The sequence below is a fragment of the Miniopterus schreibersii genome, assembly GCF_964146895.1.
Source record: "Miniopterus schreibersii genome assembly, chromosome: 2".
Classification (NCBI taxonomy): domain Eukaryota; kingdom Metazoa; phylum Chordata; class Mammalia; order Chiroptera; family Miniopteridae; genus Miniopterus; species Miniopterus schreibersii.
The window spans coordinates 137,827,506-137,848,406 of NC_138102.1; the positions used below are offsets into that span (position 1 = coordinate 137,827,506).

At 44.6% G+C, this 20,901-nt stretch overlaps 1 protein-coding gene across 4 annotated transcripts in view; it reads left to right on the forward strand.

The window, feature by feature from the left end:
* TIMELESS (timeless circadian regulator) overlaps positions 1 to 19,103 on the forward strand; it is a 31,102-nt gene extending 11,999 nt beyond the window's left edge. Inside the window, exons 1-29 of one of the 4 annotated variants that reach the window (XM_081129504.1) lie at positions 3,534 to 3,654; positions 6,026 to 6,184; positions 6,322 to 6,475; positions 6,599 to 6,713; positions 6,809 to 6,871; positions 7,416 to 7,517; positions 7,718 to 7,873; positions 8,120 to 8,253; positions 8,441 to 8,528; positions 8,796 to 8,972; positions 9,335 to 9,552; positions 9,779 to 9,882; positions 10,026 to 10,195; positions 11,655 to 11,777; positions 11,879 to 12,030; positions 13,202 to 13,299; positions 13,380 to 13,500; positions 13,605 to 13,806; positions 14,044 to 14,189; positions 14,795 to 14,880; positions 14,966 to 15,083; positions 15,173 to 15,255; positions 15,496 to 15,638; positions 15,822 to 15,993; positions 16,080 to 16,148; positions 16,265 to 16,383; positions 17,126 to 17,351; positions 17,476 to 17,580; positions 17,712 to 19,103. In XM_081129504.1, coding sequence (XP_080985630.1) covers positions 6,100 to 6,184; positions 6,322 to 6,475; positions 6,599 to 6,713; positions 6,809 to 6,871; positions 7,416 to 7,517; positions 7,718 to 7,873; positions 8,120 to 8,253; positions 8,441 to 8,528; positions 8,796 to 8,972; positions 9,335 to 9,552; positions 9,779 to 9,882; positions 10,026 to 10,195; positions 11,655 to 11,777; positions 11,879 to 12,030; positions 13,202 to 13,299; positions 13,380 to 13,500; positions 13,605 to 13,806; positions 14,044 to 14,189; positions 14,795 to 14,880; positions 14,966 to 15,083; positions 15,173 to 15,255; positions 15,496 to 15,638; positions 15,822 to 15,993; positions 16,080 to 16,148; positions 16,265 to 16,383; positions 17,126 to 17,351; positions 17,476 to 17,580; positions 17,712 to 17,785 — 3,603 coding nt within the window. In that variant the 5' untranslated portion in view covers positions 3,534 to 3,654; positions 6,026 to 6,099 and the 3' untranslated portion in view covers positions 17,786 to 19,103. Of the gene's footprint in view, positions 1 to 3,533; positions 3,655 to 6,025; positions 6,185 to 6,321; positions 6,476 to 6,598; positions 6,714 to 6,808; positions 6,872 to 7,415; positions 7,518 to 7,717; positions 7,874 to 8,119; positions 8,254 to 8,440; positions 8,529 to 8,795; positions 8,973 to 9,334; positions 9,553 to 9,778; positions 9,883 to 10,025; positions 10,196 to 11,654; positions 11,778 to 11,878; positions 12,031 to 13,201; positions 13,300 to 13,379; positions 13,501 to 13,604; positions 13,807 to 14,043; positions 14,190 to 14,794; positions 14,881 to 14,965; positions 15,084 to 15,172; positions 15,256 to 15,495; positions 15,639 to 15,821; positions 15,994 to 16,079; positions 16,149 to 16,264; positions 16,384 to 17,125; positions 17,352 to 17,475; positions 17,581 to 17,711 lie in introns of those variants that run through there. The other 3 variants (XM_081129503.1, XM_081129505.1, XM_081129506.1) reach the window with 3 other exon arrangements.
* Positions 19,104 to 20,901: the final 1,798 nt, after the last annotated feature.

Sequence of the window (20,901 nt, forward strand, 5' to 3'; positions counted from 1 at the left end):
GAGAGAGACCCAGACAGAACCTTGGCATATCGGGACGACGCTCCAACCAACTGAGCTACTCAGCCAGGGCCTAAGTTACAAAACTGAAAATTGTCAACCTTATATTAGTCTCCCTAAATTAAAAAAAAATTAATATTAAAGACTCATCCATGAAATCCAGAAGTTTAGGAACTGCTACATTATACCAGTCTGTATTTTAAAACAAAACAAACAAAAAATAAAACCTCTCCAATAGAATTTCTTTTTTTCTGTTGGTTCTTTGGTAAGCTAGAATGGCTGGTTTTTCTGTTCTGCCCCTGTTGTGGGTGAAAGAAGCGGCCTGGGGGGAATTCTTTTCAAAGTAGAAAATTCAGGAAGTGGAATAAAGTGCTCTGACTGGAACAGAAATCACAGGCTTGTGTGTATTTGTTCTGTCCAGTTGTCTGGAAATAGTACAACATGAGGCTTATCCTTTTCCCTCCTTAGTAGGAGGGAAGGATTCGGTGGAGGTAACTACAGTGAGACTGTACTCTCTTTTAAAAAATATGTTTCTATTGATTTTTTTTTTTAGAGAAAGAGAGGAGAGAGGAAGGGAGAAGGAAAGGGAGAGAGAAACATCGATAGGCTGCCTCCTGCTCACCCCCCTACTGGGGTCCGGTCAAAACCCAGGCATGTGCCCCGACCAGGAATCTAACTGGCGACCTCTTGGTGCACAGGATGATACTCAACCAGCTGAGCCAAACTGGCAGGACAGACACCGCTCTCTTATTTGTGCATAGGGTTAGCCTTTGATGTTCACAGAAATACAAGAGTTTGGGCTGTTTCAAAAGTCATTTACTATGGGAGATAAACAAATACAAAGATGAAGGGCTGGGGAGGGAGACCAAAGGAGACTGTAGGCTTTGAGTGAAGCCGAAGAGGTTTCTGCGTCTGTGGGTAGAAGTAGTGAACAGTAACTCAGTCTGCCGGCCCCCCTTTGGGCTCGGAAAGGGGATGGGAGGGAAAACCTGGGAGTACAGCAGTGGCTGCCTTTGCTGTATTTATTGAAAAGTACCATTTCACCAAAAGAATCAAAAACAATGAATTACCTTTATTTTAAAATACAAGCTGTATCTTTAGTAATTTCTGAGACTCCCTCGTCTGCTTCAGATCATTCATGTTTTTATGTGGTTATGGTGAACATTCTACTTCATGTACCCTCTTTTAGTATAGGCTTTTGGGTTTTAGTTTGCATATTTAGTTTTTATATGATATATTTTTTATTAATATTCCAAAGTTTTCCTAGGTTTTCCCCAGGTTTGGGATATCTGGATTTGTGTCAAAGGCTTTAATGTTAAAGATAACTTTCCTATAAACATCTTATTGGGGGTTTATCCTTTCTCTGAGCCTGTTTCTTCATCTGTAAAATGGAGATATTTGTATCTATTACTTGGGACTGTTGTGAGGTTCAAATCAAAGTATAATATTGCTATGAAAGCGTTTTATAAACTGGAGTGCACTAGGAGGAAGTATTTTTGTTTTTTCTTATAAGTGATTTCCTTTCTTTTTTGGATTATTTTCTTGGGTTATATTCCCTGAAATGGGCTCACTGGTTCCAAAGGGTATGACTCGGGATAATATGTTGATTTAAAATTTATTTATTTAGAAAATAAGTATTACAGCTCTCTGTATGCCCAGCTCTATTCTAGGCATCAAGGAATGCAGCAATAAACAAAATGAAATGAAACCTTGTCCTCATGGAGCCTTTCTTTTGTTGGGCTGGTTCTGGCTTTTAGTATATAAATATACAAATGGTTAATTCCTAAGTGCCAAACAGAGGAACAGTTCTAGTCTGTAATAACATGTCTGTCATTCTGAAGTGAAATGAGAAAAATAAGGGCAATTTAGAGAGTTTTTCATGATTATTATGCACCTTAAAGACATAGGTGGGATTGTATCATACATACTTTTTTTTTTTTAATATGCTTTTATTTCAGAGAGAAGAAGGAAGAGGGAGACAGAGAGATAGAAACATCAATGATGAGGGGGTCATTGATCAGCTGCCTCCTTGTACACCCCCTCACTGGGGATTGGACATGTGCCCTGACCAGGAATCAAACTGACCTCCAGGTTCATGGGTCGATGCTTAACCACTGAGCCACACTGGCTGGGCTCATACATACTTTTTTATGTTAAACTGTTTCTTTTACGAAACAATGGTGTTAATAGATGTTAGTGTGGGGAATTTAAGTGTCTGTATTTAAAATTTTTTTTTTAATCTTCACCGAAGGTTATTTTTTCCATTGCTTTTTTAGAGAGAGTGGAAGGGAGGGAGAGAGAGAAGCATCAAGGTGAGAGAGACACATTGACTGGTTGCCTCCTGCTCACTTCCCTACTGGGGTGGAGCCTGCAACCAAGGTATGTGCCTTTGGCTGGAATTGAACCCAGAACCCTTCATTCTGCAGGCCGATGCTCTAACCACTGAGCCAAACCAGCCAGGGTAGGCGTTTGCATTTTTAATATCCCAATTACCAGTTAAGATTGTTTTCCCAGTCTGGGGTTATATATACTGGTACATGAAATCATAAAGCATGGGAACTACTGATTTTTAATTTAACTTTGTATCATTCATCACAATTTACAATGTGCTTTATGTAGCTTAATTGGATTCTCACAATACAATAATCAGATAAGAGGGGAGCAGGGTTGGGGGCAGGGAAAACCTCAGACCACAAGGCAGATCTGACCATCTCAGCCAATCTAATGGAAAACAGTGAAGCGAGGATTGCCTGGTGTCCCTGTTGGAGAGAAGTTACTAAGCTCTATACCTCCGAGCTTCATCATTAGCTGAGGGCTGCCCCGGGAAGAGTAGGGCTGAGGTGGGTCCTGGATGTTCTGTCAGCTAGCCTCATGCTTTGCAGCTGAATGGCAAGCTCATTCTTGAAGAGAAATCTGAGCAGGTACCTCCATGGCTGCCACAGTACCCTTTCCCTTATTTTTCAGAATAGCAAGCCAAGACTAACTTGGTGAAGAATAGACAGGTAGGCAGTGAAGCCAGGACTCTGACCCACCTTCTGACCATTGTACTGTTCTTTCTGTTACACTCAGAAACATTTAATAGTTTTTCCTGGGTCAGGGCACATACAAGAAACAACCAGTGAATACATAAATAGGTGGAACAACACAAATCAATGTTTCTCTCTCCCTCGCTGTCCCTTCCTCTCTCTCTCTCTATAATCAATAAATTCAAAAATTATGAAAAATAAACAGTTTTTCCTGTAAATATCCCCCATATAAAAGAAACTCAGTGCATTCAGAAATGCATAAGACAATATTCAGTAGAGGAGAAAGAATGTATTCTGGATAATTATAATGTAAAAAGTAATTTAGCCAGGCCAGTGTGGCTCAGAGGTTGTGTCACGGTTCAATTCCTGGTCAGGGCACATGCCCAGGTTGCGGGCTCCAGTCGGGGGCGTGCAGGAGGCAGCCGATCAATAACGTTTATCATTGCTGTTTCTCTCTCTCCTTCTCCCTTCCTCTCTCTGAAATCAATAAAAACATATTTTCTTAAAAAGTAGTTTAGTGCTGGAGGAAGAAGTGCAAATGGAGTGATATGTGCCATCAGACCCCGCCTGCTGTAGGCTATCAAAGAATTCTTCAGGGAAAAAGGAGCGGCATTTGAGCTAGATCTTGAAGGTGAGATAGGCTTAGAGCTTTTGGAGTTAAGGGAGGGGGATGGACCTTACAGAAGGAGGGGATAAACTGAACAAAGGTGTAGGGAGGGCGTGGGGCTCCGTGTCCAGGAATATGTACATTTATGTTCCTGGGAAGCCGGGAGCTAGTAGTAGTCAAAAGAGGCAACCAAGCCGTGGATCTAAGAAGTGGTGGGTTGGATGGGTATATGTGATGTAGATACAAGACAAAATCAGATTATAAGTGTTCTGGGAGAGGAAGATGAGGCCAGACAGACTAGGCGAGTAGCTTCTGGTTAACTGCATGAGAAGAGAGTGAATTATAAGTTTTCTGTCCCTGGCTGCTTTTTTAATAGTGTTTTCACCAGGGAGGGCTGACACTCCTGTTGAGAGTTCTTTTATTCCAATTCTAATGAATAGGCCCAAGATTGCCAGCTTGCCTCTTGACCCCTGGCCCAGGAACTTTACAATAGATCACTGGGCCCATTTCTTCCTCTATTTTTCCTGTTGCTCTCTGGTTTTGTCAAAACTGCAGGGGATTAGAACCTGAAGTCCTGGGTCCCTTACAGAACCTCTTCCCTTCTTACATCTGTAAAGATGGCTCCTTCCCTGTCTGCTTTCCTCTCCCCCTCTTACTTTGGTAGCCAGGTAACAGATAGCTGTTACTATCTCTGTTATTTTTGCCTTTCAGGTAAAGTGATGTGTTGAAGACAGAGGTTTGAGTGCTCTGCTGAGGCCAATTTTTACAAATATTTAATCTATACTTAGAACTAGCCTACTATAGGCGGCATATAGCGGGAGGGAAGCTGGGAAGATGTGTGAGGTTATCTGTTAGGGAGCCTTTCAGACATGGTTTTGTTTCCGCTATTAGAAGACGTTAGCATTTCATCCTTTTAGTGCCAGAGTATGATGCTGTGTCTTATTTTGAGGAGTATGTGCTGACTCAGCATCTTTATAACCAGCTCTGTCTGTTTTTGTCAGATTCCTAGGCTGCCACTTGGAAAGTACAAACAGAGAAGCCCTTCAGAGTGTGTGTGTGTGTGTGTGTGTGAGAGAGAGAGAGAGAGTGAATGAATGAATGAATGAATGAATGAATGAATATATCTATACATACCAGTGGTCCGTCTGAAAAAGCTGGATGGGTCTTCGAGAAGAGTCAGATTGCCTAATCTCAGGGTCTGCAGATCTCATGAGAAAGGACAGCGAAGCGAAGTCTCCCTTCAGTCTTTCTGGCCTCTCATTGAGTGTTTTACTGGCTCACTGTTGCTGGGCTGAGCAGTCAGAAAGTAAGTTAGCACTAGGTAGGGGTAGAGGGATATCAGGCAGCTGGAAAAGTAGACCATTTACATAAAAGCCAGGAGATAACCTTAGCCTTTTGGGCACTACCTATTTCCTGTGAGGGAACCGGGATGGAGTCAGGGCCTAGAGGTAGGTATGGAACAGAGAATGGTCTTTTAGAGGAAGCTGCCATGGCTAAGAGCAGCACGGCTGATTGTGCAAGGGGACAAGATTGATGGATATTTCCTATTTTCCATGGAAGCAGGGTAGTGAATGTAATGTGTTTGTGTGTGCATTATTAGTGTCAGGTTCTAACATCCAGGGTTCTGGATCTGTGCTTACTTGATTATCTGATGAGGGTTTAGGGATCTTAATAAAAAAGCAGCATGCTTCAGATAAGGAAGATGGTTCTTTTGGGGATGGTGACTGGAAATTTCACCAGTCCCTATTTACTTCTTTTCCTCAACCATTCTGTTAGATGTTGGCTTCTACAAAGATTACCAAAACTTAAGGGTAACTTTGGGGAGGAGAGTGAAGAAACTTCATCTCTGCATTTCCAGTGCCTCAGAAGCCTCCAGGCTCCTCGGGTAAATCAGATCTTAAGTGGAATCACTGTATGGTGAGAGTTGGGTTTTCATTCTTCTGGTACCTAAGAGCTGTAACAGTGGCTGTGGAAAGGCTGTGGAAGGGGACTGGGTTTGGCAGTTTTAAGGGAGAGGGAAGTTCATTCCCCTCTTCATCCAAAAGACCGTGGCGCTCTCTAAGGGTGAAAGTGTTCAGGTTGGTGCCTTTCTCTAACCAACCTTTCTTTCTACTAGGTTACCTTGACTCTGAAACAGACTGTTTCTATGGTTTCAGATCCAAGCTAGAGCCTGGGACAGGTGGTTAATTCTTAGGCTTGGAGCCTCTTGGTTTTTGTTGAAGTAGAAACTTAACTAAAAGCTTTCCCTGGGACTGGGAACAGCACTTTTGGTTCTGACAAAAGTGGAGCATTTGAGGATCTTGTTCAGAATACTGTGAGCATCAGGGCCTGTTCTGTACCTCTCTCCCTTTCATGGAGAGGATCCTATAATTTTTATCTTTCCTTGTCTCTGCAGGACTCATTGTTTTTGTTCCTGTTCCACTTGCCTTACATCTCTCTTGGCTGCTCCACTGATGCGTGGACTTGTACATGATGAATTGTGAACTTCTAGCCACATGTAGTGCCCTTGGGTACTTGGAGGGAGACACTTACCACAAGGAACCAGATTGTTTAGGTGAGTACCTTTTTGAGGAAACAGGTAAAAATTTTCTTGAGTTCGTTGAATTTCTCAAGCCATGTGTATGAAAAGCACTTGGGCCTGGGTGGAGCTTCTTCCAGGGATCCATGTAAGTGTTTGTTCTGTCCCTGAAGAGAGTGTGAAGGACTTGATCCGCTACTTGAGGCACGAGGATGAGACTCGAGATGTGAGGCAACAGCTGGGGGCAGCCCAGATCCTGCAGAGTGACCTCCTACCCATTCTTACCCAGTACCGCCAGGACAAGGCTCTCTTTGATGCTGTTATCAGGTGGTTTTCCAAGCTTTTTAACTTTTACCATGTGCCAGCATTTAGTGTTTGATCTGATAGATTTTGGTGTTTGTGCCTGGCAAGGAAACTTGATAACTTCTCTCTCCTTCATGGTTTCTGCAGGCTGATGGTGAACTTGACACAACCAGCCTTGCTCTGTTTTGGTAGTGTGCCCAAGGAACCTAGCTTCCGGCACCATTTTCTGCAGGTGCTGGCTTACTTGCAGGCCTACAAAGAGGTGAGGTTCTCCTTCAGATTCCCTGAGGCAGACTTTGGGGGCAGTGGGGAAGGAGAGGGTGGGAGCTACTTAATGTCCCTTCCCCTATTTTGTAGGCTTTTGCCAGTGAGAAGGCTTTCGGTGTTCTCAGTGAAACCTTGTATGAGCTGCTTCAACTGGTGAGTGAGTCTCCACCTTCCAAGATGCCAAAGACAGTTAGCACCATGCTCCTCCTTTGGGTAGAGTACCAGGTTGGGCATTGTTAGGACATGCCGAGTTTGGAGATACGGTCCTAGTCATGTGAATACATGGTCCAGTTCATTGTCTCTGGCAACCTCAGGGCTGCTTGAAATCTTTCTTTTCTTTTTTTCAAATACAAGCAAAAGTTTATTTAGAAAGTCACAGAGGTAGAAAAAGTGAGCTAGCTGGTCTGTGTGGGCTCAGGAAATAAGTTACAGAGGCAAATGAAGGGCCGGCCCTTGAGCTTAGGAGAGAGATAAAGCAAAGGTACACATCTTGAGGGAAGAAGAAGGGGGAAGGTGTCATGCTCCAGAGAGCGAACACCCTGGGGAAATAAGGGGGTAGGGAAAGGCATGGGTGTACTCGAGAGAGAGCCCTCTTTTCTTTTTAATCTAGATTCTCCTCTGTGCCTCGGTCCCACAGCCAGGGTAGATGTTGCCTGCCTTCCAAAGAGTCTCTTCTTCTAACTCTCCTTCTGACTAGGGCTGGGAGGAACGGCAGGAGGAAGACAACTTGCTAATTGAGCGGATCCTGCTGCTAGTCAGAAATGTTCTCCATGTCCCAGCCGACCTTGATCAGGAGAAGGTGAGAAAGGGTCTTGGGTTGTCTGAGTTCTTGTGCTTGGTTGAGCTGCCCTTTTCTGCTTTTTTTGTGTTGTTTTGTTTTGTTTTTGTCCTCTGACAAGTTTTGAGGGGAACCTTGGTTAAGGAATGAATTGAAGAACCTCAAAGCAGGGCAGTGGAACTGACTGACCTCCCTGTTTCCCCTCATCCCTCACCGCTCAGAGGATCGATGATGACGCCAGTGTCCATGACCAGCTTCTCTGGGCAATTCATCTCAGTGGCCTGGACGACCTGCTCCTCTTCCTGGCCAGCTCGCCCACTGAGCAGCAGTGGAGCCTACACGTGTTAGAGATCATCTCCCTTATGTTTCGTGACCAGGTGAGACCTTGGCCTATTGCCCCAGTCCCTTCACCCATGTACTTTGCTGTTACACAGCCAGAATTGCTCTTATAATAATGGCTTAATTCTCTGGGGAAGGGTGGATGACAGATAGAGTAGCCGTGTCTTGAGCATGGGGTTCCATCAACAGTCCTGTTTCGTTCACTCTTTCTGTTACCAGTAGGAGTGGACTCAGAATAAGGAATGTCAATCATTCTGGCTCTTCCCTCCTTGTTTCAAATCTAGAAACCTGAACAGCTGGCAGGAGTAGGACAGGGACGCTTAGCTCAGGAGCGGAGCACAGATGTGGCAGAACTAGAGGTGTTGCGCCAGCGAGAGATGGCAGAAAAGAAGACTCGAGCCCTTCAGCGTGGCAGCAGGTGAGTGGTGGGGAGCTTCTCTGGCCATGTTCCCACTCCCTCACTATGGAATATTGAGAGCCTGGGCCAGCTTCTAAGACAGTGGTGACCAGATAGCATTTTGCAGATATGACATGCTCTGATGTGCTGATAAAAGAGAATGTGCATACAACTTCCAGATAATTTAATGTTTTTGTTTTCACTGCAGGCATTCTCGATTTGGGGGCTCCTACATTGTCCAGGGGTTGAAGTCCATTGGGGAGAGGGACCTTATCTTTCACAAAGGTCTCCACAATGTGAGTATGCTCCCATCTGGGGTGGGAACTCCACATTGTGGAGCTGGGGAATCTAAGAAGGATAAACATCTCTGGAGGTAAAGAGTCTCTGTTAGGGGCCTTGGAGTTGGAGATAGTAGGAGAAATAGAGCCTCTGGCATTATTTTCTTTACCTCTATCTTCACTTAGTTCCAGAGGGAGAGAACTTTCAAAGAGTTCTGCAGAACCAGGGATGTGAAAAGAGGGTGGTGGTTAGGGGTAATTCTAATCCCCAACCCATATCCCTAGCTCCGAAACTACAGTTCAGATTTGGGAAAGCAGCCCCGAAGGGTACCTAAACGTCGCCGGGCTGCCCGGGAGGTGTCCATTCAGCGCCGCTCTGCCCTCAATGTGAGACTCTTCCTTAGAGACTTCTGCTCTGAGTTCCTGGAGAACTGTTATAACCGGCTCATGGGCTTGGTGAAGGTGAGAGCCCACGAAGGATGGAGTAGAGAGGTCATGGGGCCAGTGGTGGGTAAGAAGGGCAACCTTGGAGGAGCCTATGGGAAGCTGATCCTGGAGTTTGGACTAGTAGGTGGAAAGGGTATAAGGTGTCCCTGAGAGATAGTGATGATATCAAAAGAGGAGCAGGTTAAAAGTCTACCGAGAAATCACTCTAGAGGAAGGGGAAATGAATGTGGAGACGCTGGGGAGAAGAAAGGCTTGGAAGATGTGGGTCCTAGAATATTGTTACAGCGGTGTCCAGGGTCCACCCCGTTATCATAGGACAGGAGGAAATTGGAAGAAGCCCTGAGATCATGGATGGTCTTTTTTTTCCTGGGCATTAGGATAACCTGCTTCGGGAGAAAACTCAGCAGCATGATGAGACCTATTACATGTGGGCCTTGGCTTTCTTCATGGCCTTCAACCGGGCTGCCTCGTTCCAGCCAGGACTGGTCTCTGAGACCCTCAGTGTCCGTACCTTCCACTTCATTGAGCAGAACCTCACCAACTACTATGAGATGATGCTGACTGACCGCAAGGAAGCTGTCTCCTGGGCACGTCGGTGAGTGGGATGAGAACTGGAGTCAGATGGACATGTTGGCCAGGTTAGGAATCTGAATGCCTGAATTCTGGATGGTGCCTTCTTTTCTGTTTCAAGATTAAAGTGGTCAGCTTGGGGAGCAAGGACTGGGTGGGCTAATCTCTTTTTGATGGCACTATTTTTGGGGGGAGTGGTACTGTTTCCATGAACCTATGTCCTAAGGTGTCCTCTTTCCCTCAACTCACAGGATGCACCTGGCTCTGAAGGCCTATCAGGAGCTGCTGGCCACAGTAAATGAGATGGACGTGTCGCCAGATGAGGCTGTGAGGGAGAGCAGCCGCATCATCAAAAGTGAGGCCCTGGCTTGGTCTCTGATCCTGGCCTTCCCCATCTCTTGACCAGCATTTTACTCTTCCTAGTCCCAACTTCACCCATCTCCTTTTCCTAAGCTTTCCAGACCAGTCTTTCCAATCCTTTCTCTTCCCCATTTCTAGACAATATTTTCTATGTGATGGAGTATCGAGAACTATTCCTGGCACTCTTTCGAAAGTTTGATGAGAGATGCCAGCCCCGTTCTTTCCTTATTGACCTGGTGGAAACCACCCATCTCTTCCTCAAGATGTTGGAGCGGTTCTGTCGGAGTCGAGGGAACTTAGTGGTGCAGGTACTGGGCAGTCCCAGGATGTGGAAAAAGATGGGAGGGAAAGGAGGAGGAAAGGGGCTCTTTCTCCTCATATTCTGTAGCTTAAGCTAATCTGTTAGAACTACTCTGAAATAAGAGGGCAAGAAATGTTGCTGATGTGAGTCTACTATAGTTTCCTCCTTTTATTAGATTAATCCCTGATGGGCCATCAATATCTTAATTCATTCAGGAAACATTTATTGGACACTTACTGTGTGCTAATAAGCAGATGAACTCTGGGGGTTCATAATATTAGAGTTTAGTCATTGTGCTGTGGTATTTCCTGGTTATACTTTGGAAGCACTGTAGTGAGATGGAAAGAGCTTTAAATGGAAAGTCAGAAGGTCTGGGATCTCTTCCTGTATTAGTTGCTGTTAGACTAACTCAAGCTGCTCGCATCAGTCTCCATAGTCTTAAAGCCGGTTGTAATATCAATACATGAGCCTGAAGTGACATATAAATGAAAATTCTGGCACAGGAATAAAACCTCAGAATTCTGTATCCCAGATACACAGGGACTCTGCTTTGTAAATATTTTCCTATAATTCTACGTGCTACAGCTTAAAGTTCAGTCAGAACTGGACTTGAAAGGGGAAGTAATATCGATGAGACTTTCCTAAAAGGTATTTTTATACTCAGGACTCTTGTATTATCATCAGTAATAGATGATATCATTTGTTGGGCATTTACTATATGTCAGATGTTGTGGTAATTTCCTCGTAATAGTCACACCAGTACTAGGACACATGCACAGAGTGGTTAAAAACTTGTTCAAGGTTTACTAGTAAATGGCTAGCATCACTTCTTAACTCCAGATCTGCTGGACTCCAACACTCAAGCTCTTAACCTTTGTTGTGTTTGATTTTAAGTTCCTTGAATAGAGTATAAACCTTAAGGGCTTCATGTTTATCCTATTTGCCCATTTAAGACTAGTTCACAGCCATCACTTGGGGGAGCAGGACAGGGAATTGACTCTCACTCCTGCTTTTCAGGAGAAAAAAATGTAGGCTGTATTTATGAAGTGCTTTCCATTTTACAAAGCCTTTTCATGTAGAATATCTTATCCTCGTAGCAAATCTGTTCATTCCATAGACTTCTGCTTAAGATGTCACTGCTTTTGGGAAGTCTGACTCCAAGAAATGAGTCAAGTGCCGTTCCAGTGTTTTGCTATGGCATTTTATGCTCAGCCACATTCTAGGTCCTGTCCACACTGAAATGTAATTTACCTTGTCTTCCCCACTGGACTATAAGCTCCTCAGGGGCAAGGAAATATGCTGTTCACTGTTGCTTCCCCATTGCCTTTGAGTAACACATAGTGGTCACTCTGTGAATGTCTAATTAATTCAGACATCTGATTAATTAAATTAATAACAGAGAAGCTATTGACAAGGAAAGGCCTCCTTAGCTCTCCTGCCATTCTAACACAGCTCTTTCTCCATAGAACAAACGAAAGAAGAGAAAGAAGAAAAAGAAGCCCACTGCTTCTGGTAATGTCTCCTATAGCCCAGGAGAACTGGAGTCTCTGTGGCCGTCCCTGGCTGAGCAGCTACAGTGCTATGCCCAGGTAGGTAGTTGCAGAAACCCTGTGTTTCTCAAGGGTAGTGCTATGGGTTGGCTGGCTGGGTTTCCCTCTTCTCTGTTCCCATAGCTTTTCTCACTCTCTAGGATCCTGAGCTCAGTTTGGACTCCATGGTTCCCTTTGATGCGGCCTCAGAGGTGCCAGTGGAAGAGCAGCGGGCAGAAGCCATGGTGCGGATCCAAGACTGTCTGCTGGCTGGCCAGGCCCCACAGGCCCTGACTCTCCTTAGGTCTGCCCGGTAAGAACCCTGCCCACCCATCCTCACAGATCCAGTTCCTTGGCTTTTGGGGACAAAGGGAGACTTTTACTTCACTATAGGGTCCTCAGTCTTCAAAAGAGAGAAGTCCTATTTGAAGCACTAGGATTCTATATTGAGTACTGACTCTTGGGGAGTTGTTAATTTTTTATTGATCTTAGAGGAAAAAAGGAGGAAGGAGAGAGAGAGAAACATCAATGTGAGAGAGAAACATTGATCGGTTGCTTCCCGCATGCACCCTGACCTGGGATTGAACCCAAAACCTGGGTATGTGCACTGATGGGGAATCTAACCTGTCACCTTCTAGAGTATGGGACGATGCTCCAACCAGCTGAGCCACACTGGCCAGGGCAGTCCTAGGGAGTTTTGATTGGTCTGTTGGGAGGGTTTGTTTGATAAAACAAAAACAGGAAGCACAGTTAATTGGGGCGAAAATAAAGATAATTTATGAGCCACAGATAGCCATCATTAATATTTTGATGAGTTATCATCCAGTTTTTTCCTGTTAGATATAGACATATCATATACACCTTCTTTTTACAAAAACGAAATATTGCACATACTGATTTATAGTATTTTTTTCATTTCTCAGTATATAGTGAGTATCATTTCTCATCAGATATATTTCTATAATTGTTAATAGCTTAGAACACCATTGTTGCCTTGACCGGTGTGGCTCAATTGGTTGGAGTGTCATCCTGTGCACCAGAAGGTTCAATTCCTGGTCAGGGCACATATCCAGGTTCCCGGTTTGATCCCTGGTTGGGGTGTGAACAGGAGGTAACCAATCAATGTTTCTCTCACATCAGTCTTTCTCTTTCTCTCTCTCCCTTTCTCTCTATCAAATCAACTTTTTAAAAACAAACATATCTTCAGGTGAGGATTAAAAAAAAAAAAGATTTAAAACACCATTGTGTGGACATGTACATTTGTTCAACCACATGTCAAATATTTAGATTGTTTGCATTTGTTGTTATGTGATATTCATTGCACTGTAGCTTATGAGAAACATTTCCCTAGAGTCTTTGTTTCTTCTTTAAGGTAATAGTTTGTATTCTCTTTCTGGCTAATAAATAAGTCTAAATTTCTTCTCCCTTTTCAAATTATAATTCAAATTCCCTTTGGTTAAAGTCCTTTTCTCTCTCTGTTCCAGAGAGGTGTGGCCAGAAGGAGATGTGTTTGGCTCTCAAGACATTTCCCCAGAGGAAGAGATCCAGCTGCTGAAACAAATCCTCTGTGCCCCGCTTCCCCGTGAGTCTCCATCTCCTTCACATCTCTTTGCTTCTAGCTCTCTAGTACCAGAGACTCAGCAATCCTCACTCTTCCTATAGGGCAGCACGGGCCAGAGGAACGAGGGGCAGAGGAGGAAGAGGAAGAAGAAGAAGAGGAGGAAGAATTGCAAGTGGTCCAGGTGTCGGAGAAAGAATTTAATTTTCTGGACTACCTGAAATGGTGAGAGCCACAAGGACTGAGATGGTCCCAGGATGGAGACCGTGGGGCTGTGAGAATGAGCAGTATCTTATGCTGACATCCTCTCCCTCCCTTTCTTGGTGCAGCTTTGCCAGCTCGACTGTCATCCGAGCCTACATGCTGCTGCTGCGGAGCTACCAGCAGAATAGTGCCCACACTAACCACTGCATTGTCAAGATGCTGCACCGGCTGGCCCATGACCTCAAAATGGAAGCTCTTCTTTTCCAGCTCTCACTCTTCTGCCTTTTCAATCGTCTGCTTAGTGACCCTGCTGCTGGGGCCTATAAAGTAAGGGGGTAAATGGGTAGTCTTCAGGAGATAAAGGGCACTGAGTGGTGTCAAGGGCTGAGAGATAAGAGAACGGTGAGGAGGTAGGTAGTCCGGTTGAGGGAGCATGGGGAGGGATAGAAGAGAGAGTCTGAATGAGGAGGGGCAGCAGGGAACAGGTGTAGAGAAAATACTTAGAGGGCCCGGTTTATGTATACATTTAGCCAGAGGCCTCACAGCAGCCTCCTTTTCCCACAGGAGCTAGTGACTTTTGCAAAATATATCCTGGGCAAGTTCTTTGCATTGGCTGCAGTCAACCAAAAAGCCTTTGTGGAGCTGCTGTTCTGGAAGAACACATCTGTGGTTCGAGAGATGACCGAGGGCTATGGTTCCCTAGATGGCGGGTGAGCTTGAGGATGGGCAGTAGAGTTGGGTAACACAGTCACAAGAGCTTACAGATCAGTTAGCGTAACCTTTCTTTCCCTTTCATAGCTGAGAAAAGCCCCAAAGGTGAAATGCTTTGTCAAAGGTCACCCAAGGGAAGAATGGGACTGGAGCCTAAGTCTCCTGTCCACTCTAGTTTCCTTCTCCTTCTCCAGCACTTCATGGGGTGGGGGCAGTCGAGAGTGGGGTGGCCCCCAGGAAGAATCTATATGTGCCCTGTCCCAGAAGGTTCTGGGGAACCATGAGGATTCATAGAAATGTTTGGCCTCTTTTCCTTAGTGTCTGAGCTCCTCTCCTTTCATGCGTCTTTCTTTTTCCCATAATGCTCTCAGTCCCTGCAGTGTCAGGCTCCATAGGCCCAACCTGGAAAATCTCTTAGTTCGACTTTTGGGTTCTTAAGAGGGAGTGAGGAGAAGGAAGTACATCTTAGGCCTCTGCTGGCTAGCTCCTTTGAGGTGCCTATGTTGCCTTTCTTGTTCCTTTTAGAACTGACCAGAGAAGACCTTTAGTCTCCTTTTTCAGGGCCTACAGGCTACATGCTCCCTCTCTCCCTTTCCCCATTTAGATCTTCTAGTCGTAAACCTCCTGTGTGGAGCCAAGAGGAGGAGGCCCAGCTTCAAGAATTATACTTTGCCCATAAGGATGTGGAAGGTATGAGGCCTTGAGATCTGAAGTTTATGAGGAGGGCAGCATGGGCCCCAGGACCTCTCTTTACTACCTCACTCCTCCACCTCAGGTCAGGATGTGGTAGACACCATCTTGGCACACCTGAAGACTGCTTCTCGAACACGTAAGCAGGTCATCCACCATCTGGTACGGCTGGGATTGGCTGACAGTGTCAAGGACTTTAAAAGGTAGAGGCACAAGTTCTGGAGGGAACTGAGATGGGGAATCCTTTGTTCATTGCCTCAGCCCCCTTTTCCACTGACACCTTCCTAAACAGAAAAGGAACCCATATCGTACTGTGGACAGAAGATCAGGAGCTGGAGCTGCAGCGACTTTTTGAGGAGTTCCAGGACTCAGATGGTAAGTGAGGTAGAAGTTCAGGGAATATCTGAGATGAGAGCCTTTTCTTTCCATTTTTTCCCCTCTGCCTCCTGTTCCCAAGTAAGGCTTATCCCATCCCTTCTGTCCACTTACTATATTTGTGGTGTCATTTTTGAGTGAATCAGGTTAGTCTCTTTCCTCTAATTTTCTTTACTGCTCTGATTTTCTTTATTTATTTCCTTTACTGCTCTTGGGTATTCACAGTTTCCTTCTTTATAGATATCCTGGGTAATATCATGAAGAATATCACAGCCAAACGCTCGCGGGCCCGAATAGTAGATAAACTTCTGGCTCTGGGCCTGGTAGCTGAGCGGCGGGAGCTATACAAGAAACGCCGGAAGAAATTGGCACCCTCAGGCTTGGTAATCATCTTACCTTGGCTCTGCTGGCATGGGACCACTCCCCCTGAAGGGCTCCTTAGAAGTAGCCCACTCAGGATCTTCCTGCTTCAGGCCGTTCTGACTAGGTCCACCCAGAACCAGAGGACTCCACTCAGTTCTTCCTCTTGTCTCCTTTTTTCATTTCCTACCGCCATTGAATTTTAGCCTAATGGAGAGGAATCCCTGAAAGATGTTTGCCAGGAAGATCTGGAAGAAGAGGAAAACCTATCAGAAGAAGAGAGTGAGGAGAAAGAGGAGGACTCAGAAGCAGAACAAACCCCCCAGGGGAGCTCAGTCCTATCAGCTGAAAACCTTGAGAAAAGCCTGCATCAGGAAGGTGAGGACTTGGGCTGGCAGAGGTGTGTCAGGTGGAGGAGGGATTTCAGCATATGGGTCAATGTTAAGTTTTCCTCCTTCCCTTAGGCTTTTCTGCTCCTCTCCTATGGCTCCAGAACTGCCTGATTCAAGTAGCAAATGATCGGGAAGAGGATGGTGAGTGGGTAAATGATGGGTTCAGGAGGACTGGGGCACTGGAAGCTGCTGGTTGTGGGATAGAGGACCAGTTCTTTCTTCACATCTTTACCGTATGACTGTTGACCCTCTTCTAGGCTGCTCCCAGGCAGTTCCATTGGTGCCGCTGACAGAAGAAAATGAGGAAGCAATGGAAAATGAACAGTTTCAGCAGCTGTTGCGCAAGCTAGGGGTTCGGCCTCCTGCCTCTGAGCAGGTAAATACACCAATTACAGTGTCAGCCAAGTTGTGTTGGTACTATTTCAAAATATATCATTTTGCTGACCAAGACTGCTGCAGTACCTGTTCTGCTAGTCTTTCTCTCCAATTTCTTCTTGCACTAAGTCCATATTCCACACTTCCCCCTTAGTTATCTTTCTAAGATACAGATTTGGCCAATTTTTATAGCCTCATGGCCACACCACCCACATACCTACCTTATATATAGCCATCCTGGACTCCTTTCCATTCTCCAAATAGTAGGCTTTTTCATACCTCCAAGTGATCATGCTAGCCCCTCTACTGGAAGTCTCCAACCACACACTCAACCTTGAAGAGTCAGTTCAGTTGTCACCTCAGAGAAGCATTCCCTGTCACTTTCAGCCCCTGAAGTGAAAGTATTCACTTTGGCAACTGAGGTTTCATTTCCTTGATATCACCCCAATCCTATAGTGTTAGACTACATTGATTTTTTTTCTTCTCCCATTAGATTGTAAGTTCATGAGGGTAGGGATCATACCTGATTCACCTTCTTAGATCCCAGGATTCATTTATTTATTCAATTAACTATATTTACTGGCAGCTTCTTAATGTAGCAGGCACCATGCTAGACATTGGGCATATATTGGGTAAATAAGCAATAAGTTCATAACCCTTCTGGATCTTCACCAGTGCAGGGTCGTATTTATTTAATGAATAATATCAAAAATCCCTCATTTTCAACTTCTTTGTCCCTGTAGGAAACCTTCTGGCGAATTCCAGCCAAGCTAAGTCCCACCCAGCTCCGGAGGCTAGCAGCTTCTTTGAGTCAACCAGAGGAAGAGGAAAAGCTTCAGCCAGAGCTAGACCCTAAAGCCCCTGGAGAGCAAGGCCCTGAGGAAGAGCACCAAAAGGAACACCGAGCACAAGCCCTGAGGGCCCTCTTGTTAGCCCGAAAAAAGAAAGCAGGCCCGGTGTCTCCAGCGGGTAATAGCAGGGCCACCTATTGAGTACTTACTCTGTGCCAGCCATGTTGATCTAGAGGATGATAGAGTACTTTGAGACTATGAGGGCCCATTCCCTAATTTTATGCCTCTTATGGTCATTTCAGAGGCAAAGACTGCTGGTGGGAAAGAGCAGCTGAAAGTGGCACCCAAGAAGCGACAACTGCTGGACAGCGATGAAGAACAGGAGGAAAATGAGGATAGAAGCAAAGGTAGAGAGTCTGGCACCTGCTCTTTCTTCTCACCTCTGGCACTCTTCAATCCTGAAGATAAATGCTACCCCCCCCTTCCCCTTTAACATGTGGAGATATTCTCCCTCTTCTCACTTCTGTCATTGTCTTAGCAGCAGAGCCGGGAGCTCCAGGAATCCAAAGGAAGAAACGGTTTCAGATTGAGGATGAAGATGAGAGCGACTGAAGAGCCAGAAGCCCAAGGGTAGAGACAGACTAATATTTAGGTGGTGAGTTGAAATCAGAGTTGGAAGGGTCATACAGGACCCAGAAACTCCTCTTACCAGACAGAAGCAGTATAGTCCTGGACTTCCCCATGGATTTAGGGTCCAGGAAGTTCAGACCACAGTGTTGGACTTCTCTGCAGTCACTTCTTGCTTCTCCCAGTTTTATCAGTATAACTCAGTAGCTCCCTTACTCAACTTCTTCTAGGAACCATTTCTTTGGGTTATTAGTGCCCCTTAGCAAATGAAAGGAGTGAGTGAAATATAGAAGGTACCTCCTTATTGATCTGTTCCTTTTGGCTTTCTGCACCAGATGGGGAACTTTGTGACATGATGGGTGGAGTATTGCACCACTTTTAAAAGGCACCAGATGTTCCCATCCTCATTTTCTTTCCTATGGTCACCGCCTAGGCACCAGATTGAGCCAAATTCCTGCAGTTGAGGTGGGGTTGGGATGCAATACGCCCCAGATGAAGAATATGTTTGGTTTGTGTTTGGTATTGAATTAACCATGTAAAATTAAAAGTTGCCAATGTTAATCTGACTTCCAATCTGTCTAAGCACACTGCTGTGTTCTTGGGAGAATTTTAACTATTAGGGTTAAAACAGGCCATCAGCCTTTTCCCTACAGAAGACACAGAAAGCATTCTCACCTCAAGATCTTTTCTCTAGAATAAATCTTTAGGGTGACAAGAGTTTGCAGGAGGAAGAAATAGGAGCTGCAAAGGGAGAAAAAGCCAGTTTGTCAGCATGGGGCAGAGGGGAAAACAAAGTGTAGGCAAGGAGGAGTGGGTAAATATTGCAATTGTCATGTCCTTCACTTTTCTTGAAAACTATCAGCTTTCTGGCTCACTTGTGTTTCCATCTGAGGTAAGGTAAAGGTGAAATTCAGAAAATAGCCATTCAGATCAAAGAGAGCCCTAGGTAAAGGATGCATTTGGGCTCTCTTCTTTCTCTGACTTGGGTTTTTTCTTCCCACAGCCTCTAGAGATAGAATGAAAGTGCTTGGTTTGTGTTTGGTATTGAATTAAACATGTGAAACCTAATGTAAACTATGGACTTAGGTAGTAATAGTTAATACATAATAATAAAATTAATAATTTTTAAAAATAACATACATGTTACAAATGTATCACACCAATGTAAGATGGTAATAGGGGAAACGGGTTGGTGGAGAGGGAATATTTGGGGAACAATCTATACTTTCTGCTCAATTTTTCTATAAACCAAAAACTACTCTAAAAAAATAAATGCTGTTAATTAAAATAAAACTGATAAATGAACAAATAAAACAAAAACAGACTCATGGATGCAGAGAACAAACTGATGGTTGCCAGATGGGAGGAGGTTTGAGAGACTGGGTGAAAAAAGTGAAGGGAGTAAGAAGTACAAATTGACAGTTACAAAATAGTCACAGGAATGTAAAGTACAGCACAGGAAATACAGTCAGTCAATAATATAATAATAGCCCGGCCGGGTGTGGCTCAGCGGTTGAGCATCGACCTAGGATCCAGGCGATCGGGGTTCAATTCCTGGTCAGGGCACATGCCCGGGTTGCGGGCCCGATCCCCAGTCGGGGGCGTGCAGGAGGCAGACGATCAGTGACTCTCTCATCATTGACGTTTCTTTCTTTCTCCCTCTCCTTTCCTCTCTCTGAAGTCAATAAAGATATATTTAAAAAATATATATATATCTCTCTAATAACAGTATGGTGCCAGGTGGGTACTAGACCTATCGGGGCATCACTTCGTAAGTTTCATAAATGTCTAACCACTATGCTGTACACCTGAAATTAATATAATATTGAATGTCACCTGTAATTGAAAAAATAAGTAAAACCCTGAAAAAACAATGTACCCAAGTAGTGACAACTAGTGGGAAATGATGTAGAGGTGGAAGATGAGGGCAGGAGCAAAGGTGAGAAGCCTAATAGGGCACATGCATTTGTCTTTATCCCTCTGTCGTTCCTCTCCTCAGTCTTGGAGACAAACTCATCACCACTTTCCCTCCCCCTTACCACATTTACACAGTCAGTCTCTCTCCCCTGATGTTTCCAAGGCACTAGAGTTGGAAATTCAACAACAAGGCATTTTCATATTGAGGATGAGGACACTGACTAAGGAACTGGAGGTGGGAATAGGTCCATTTATGGATGGTGAACTCCAGTCAGAAATGGGAGAATTCAGAGGATCTAGGAATTTCAGACAACAGGTCCTTCTCCCAATTTTAGGAATGTATAGTTCCCTGAAGACTTACTCCTCTAGAAACCTTATTATTATATTTTTTACTATTTATTTGGTTGTTTATTTTTAGAGAGAGAGATGAAGGGGGAGGGAGAGAGAAAAACATCGATTTGTTGTTCTACTTATTTATGCATTCATTGGTTTCATTGGTTGCCTCTTGTATGTTCCCTGACCGGGGATTGAACCTGAAACCTTAGGGTATCAGGACGGCTCTCTAACCAACTGAGCTACCTGCGAGGGCCTAGAAACCTTTTTTTACCCCCAGATTTCTTCTTGTTTGTTATTTACCCCCTCCTTGGGCTGAGAGGAGTGAGTAGCATAACCCAGGGCACCTTCGGCTATCTGCCAGAAGTGGGTTATAGCACCAGAGAGAAATATTTATGACACAATAGATGTGTGGACTTTTGTACCAGTTTTAGGAGGCACCATATGCCATCATTTCCTGTTTTCCAGACTGTAGTTTCTCATCTAGACTTGTAGATGAGAAATGAAGCCCTAATTCCTATGGTTTAATGCAGGCTTAGAAAGAGGTACTATTATGGTAATGCTATTGTGGTATTTAATTAGGGTATTGCATTGGAATTAAGGAGGTAAAAACTGAAAAATTGCTGATTTGGTCTGACTTGCTGGTAGGTTCTATTTTCCCATTCCTCTACCTGATAAGTCCATTGAAAAAGAAATATTTTGGGACCTCCTCCCCAGAAGTCATTGGCAAACCTGCCTTTCACCTTCTTGCTTCCCCAGAAGATACAGAGGAATTTTTCCTGATCCACGTTTAGACCTAGAGAAATCCTTTCAGTGACAGAGACGTGGATCAGGAAAAGCAGTATCCACAA